At 33.6% G+C, this 4,615-nt stretch overlaps 1 protein-coding gene across 1 annotated transcript; it reads left to right on the top strand.

The window, feature by feature from the left end:
- Window positions 1-3,765: 3,765 nt before the first annotated feature.
- Window positions 3,766-4,293, top strand: LOC132042197 (uncharacterized; the record flags this gene model as incomplete). Its single annotated transcript, XM_059432809.1, has 2 exons — window positions 3,766-3,837; window positions 3,921-4,293. Coding segments are annotated over exons 1-2 (445 nt in total), but the record flags the coding sequence as incomplete, so codon positions are not given.
- Window positions 4,294-4,615: the final 322 nt, after the last annotated feature.

Consider the following 4,615-nt stretch of genomic DNA (forward strand, 5'->3'; position numbering starts at 1 on the left):
ATGCATCATTCAGAACTATGCAAATAATATGAATTACTCCAAAAATATGAAAGTATCCAATCAAGTGAGCAATTGTTTATTTGGTTTTTCCTTATTTCCGAGGAGTGTTATTTGATTGCAGAAAAGCTTTGGCAAGATTAGTTGGTCCCGACATAATTACCAATAAATTTGAGTTGAGAAGTTCACCTTTACTTGGTATTATTTTTATACTAGTTTTCGGCACGTGCGTTGGACGTGTATCTTAGATTATTTAGTACGATGTTTTATATAACCATATAAGATCATTGGAACAGATTTTTGAGTGACAAAAGATAAACTAACGAATAAAGTATAAATTCATGAAAATGATGAATGTTACATATACTTTATCAGAAACTTGGTAGATGAGTTCAACATGATTGAATATTGTCCAAAATATGTATAATTAAACAATAAAATTTAGTTAATTACATGATTTAAGTAATCTCTATATAAAATGCTCAAAAGCTGAAGAAAAAGGAATGAGATAAAAACTGCCTATATTAAAATTCTGTTTTCTAAATCTCTTATGGCAATGATCCGATTGAGATCTTTTAATGGAGCAGTAAGATGGTAGAGGTCTTTAATTTTAGGCAAATTCAATTTTTCCCAAATGTTAAAACTTATAATTCGCAAAAAGTAATCCCATTGCAAATTTTGATGGTCCAACGTGAATCAGAATGGTTCTCCATCAATTAGAAGTTATTCTGCAAATATAAGTTCCGTAATGATGGAAGAAGATTCGAGCAGCTAATCAAGAAAATAAATTTAAAAGCATCTTTGTTTACCCCGAATTTAGGTAACCAATTAAATTTGTAAGTAAGGTATAGGATATGTGGGTGAACTTTAATCTATTTTGGATTTATAGGAAATAATTATAGATTTGCGTGTTATAGCATATGTATGTGAACATATGCGTTAATGATTCTAAGCAAGATACAAATGTTTATGATTAGGCCAACTATATTGGAAGAATATGCATAAAATGCCGCTGATCCGGACCAAAGGAGAGAGAACTTCAATATATAATTTCTATTACAATGTTCTTGATCGTGGAAAAGCTAACCCTCAAAAGTAGAAAAATGCCCACTATTTATAGTTTTGCCTTATGGGCCTTACATACAACATAAAACCTTTTTAGAATAAAGAAAAACCCTAAAAGGATAAGGTTGGGCCGTACGGTCGACAAATCTGATCGTCGGTAAAATGTGACGAACGACATTGACGCGTGGCAATTTTATAGCGATTAACGGACTAACGGCCACGATCAACTCGGTTATCTTTGGCTTAGGACCAACGGCCATGATCAACTCGGTCATCTTTGAAGCCGGTGCGTTGTGATGCGGAGTTTGGTCGGTGATACCGGACGACCAAACAAATTTGCTTCACTTTTCTCGGGTCAAGCTGCAGTAGGTGCAATATCACCAGTTCTAAGGGAAGACTCGGTGATCATGCCTGTCTCTTCTTATCTCCGGTCCCCGATCTCACCGGTCTTGCTTATATCCGGTTTTTACCGTATACAATCTTGGAGTTCTCTTTTTGTTTTGTTTTTTTCTTTGTTTCTTCCTTATTTCTATCTTTTGCCGTCCAGGAGTTCCTTCTTGATCCTTCTTCCTTCGTAGCCGGCTACCTGGCTAGATGTCTAGAGCTCTTTTTCGTTAACAATGGCTCGACATAAATGGTTGTGCAAACAGAGCGGTAATGAGACGAAGTTATATAAAATATATGTCAAGTACTTTTTAAGAAACGAATATATTTAATCCAAACAGGTGGTAATCTTAATTCTGTAGCATGCAAAAATTGAGATTATCAAGATTTAACAACATACTTTAGATGTCATGCAAATAAGTAGTAGCAACATTTATTTGTGTGCCCATTCACACGGTGGCGGATTCAAGATTTTCACCAAGGGTACTTCAAAACTAAAAATGTATGTGTCCGGAATTTAAACATAGAAACTCAAGGTGGATTTTGAACCTGCTAAACCACTGAACCAACTTTTAGTCTTGTGTTTAGGGGATTCAAAATCTATAAATGTACATAACAATAAAAATTACCTTATTTATGCAGCTCAATTTTTTGGCGAGGGGGTTCGGGTGAACAGCCTCGACCTCCCCTAGATCCGCCCCTGCGTTCACACAAAAGACTATCGGAAGAAAGCTGCTCTTCACGGCGTATCAACAGTGCATCTCAATTCTATTCATTTAAAAACTGCATATTGACAGTACTGCTCAGCCATAATTAAAAATTAGATTCAACTACAACAAAATCAGTAACAATATATGAAAAGTGAACTTACAGGAAGCGGGAAGTACAAAGATCACAATCTCTATATCCTGGAAAAAAATATAGCAATCAGTTAGTAGGAGTACTTTTTTTATAAAGTAAATGTAATTTATAGATGAAAGCATCCAGAATAAGCAGATGCTCTATTTTTTGTTCAAGGGAAACAACATCATTGTAAGGAATAAAGAGCTGTAAGAAAAGCTTTAAGAAAAACATGGGGAAAAATAACTTCATGAACTAAAAAAGATGAGATTATGAGAATAGTATTGGGGTATATTCATCAATTTTCCCCTGAAAATAATGATGCAACATAACCAATACAAAAGAATGCCAAGAAAAAGTGGTTTAAGAAGAAAACAGTAATATAAGGGGACACGTCTTCATCCCAACATCTAGCTTTTAATTTGTACAGAAACTTTTGGTGGAGCTATAAAATAGAAGGGTCAGAATACCAAGCATCACTAAGGTTTGCATTAGTCTTAATAAGATGTATTTACTTTGTTGTATTAATTCAACGAAGTCATTTACTGTTTTGAAATCTTTTCTACTTGGAATAACGGATAGGTAAACAAAATTTATGTAGGGAGTAGTAATTTATAAGACAGACTCCAATGAAATTACTGTACCCAAGAGAAAGGATGTATACTGTTACGTGTTACTAATTTGATCTAATCTGGACTTCTGAATGTGGTGATTTACTCATTAGCTTGTTTTAAGAAGGAAATTTAAAGGATTGTTTGGTTGACTGTATTGACATAATTATTCCTAGCATAGATTCCCCATAAGATATTATAGTGTTTGCTTGGCGGCATACTGCATAACTATAGAAGCATTTCATTGTTGATATATTAATTAATGTTCGCATTAAGTTATACTCTCTCCGTTTCAATTTATGTGAACCCATTTGACTAGGTACGACATTTAAAAAAGAGTGAAGACTTTTAAAACTTGTGGTTCAAAATAAGTCTTGAATATTTGTGTGGCTGTAAATCATTTCATAAAGTGAATTTGTTTTCAAATTAGGAAAGAGGTTCACATAAATTGAAACAGAGGGAGTATTAGCTAGCATATAGAATAAGAAAACATATATCAATAATATGGTAATAAACTATTAAGACAAAAAAAAAACATCATTTTAAGGTGAGGAATCCATTTATAACAATTTTTCATTAAATCCTCATATAATAATTCCTCTGTTATTAATCAGTTCATAACTAATTTCCATGTTATAATCCGATATAACTAGTATGTGAACAAACAAAGTCACAAGAGAGAGATATAGTTATATGACAAATATGAACGAGGACTGCACTACCCAAAATTTAGTTATTCTCCCCTTTTTAACTACTGCATGTGCACAACTCTAAACTTTTGCTCCATTAATTAGTCACCAGCACCAGCTTCTTCTATACCATCTTCAACAGCATCAATTCTGTAGCCTCTTCTTTCTCATTTATCAAAATGCTAGTGGATCCCAACAAGCATCCATCATTTTGCAAGCTTTTATTTAGACAAGGCTTTACGGATAAAATAGTAAGTTTGCTAGTTTTATCTTTTATTCTTTACTTTTTCTTTTTGGTTCTTGTATTCTAAACTTGAGGATTTTGATTTGTTAGCTAATGCTGCCTGCTTTCATCAAAGAACACAAGAACATGTTGGCCAAGACTTGCTTACTGAAATCGAATATAGTTGGAATGTCATGGGAAGCAATTATAGTGAGAGAAAAGTCCAATTACTTCATATGTGAAGGAGAGTGGTCACAATTTGTGGTGCATCTCCAACTGGAGCTGGGTGACATTTTGCTATTTTTTCTCATTGATAAATCGACGTTCCAAGTCCTGGTTTATAACCAGAAAAGTTATAAAAACTTCGGCGGGAGGCAACTATTTGAGGAACTCAGCAGTTCCTCCGAAGAAAAACACGACTTTGGAAATACTGGACCTTCAAGAAAATCCAATAGAGTTAATACAGAACCAGAAGAATTGTCAGGTAATGTCCTTCTTATTATGCGTTTTGGGGTATCTAATTCTAGTTTTCAGCTTATATATAGATGCATGAAAATGACACAGAGACTTAATCATAAGCAAATCACAACAGAAACAAATGATTCACGTAAGCCATAACGGTAATTAGTTGGAATTAAGTGCAACTTCTTATTGTACTTGAATTAAGTTTGCTACTTCCAAAGCGCTTCTAATCTAATGTTAGAGACTTGAATATCAACGTGAGTACAACTTATAAGCGTGAGATCCTTAATTTTTTATTTTTTATTTAAATTGAGCTATTTACTATGGGTTTAAGTGTTTAAACT

The sequence above is a fragment of the Lycium ferocissimum genome, unplaced genomic scaffold (assembly GCF_029784015.1).
Source record: "Lycium ferocissimum isolate CSIRO_LF1 unplaced genomic scaffold, AGI_CSIRO_Lferr_CH_V1 ctg13999, whole genome shotgun sequence".
Lineage (NCBI taxonomy): Eukaryota > Viridiplantae > Streptophyta > Magnoliopsida > Solanales > Solanaceae > Lycium > Lycium ferocissimum.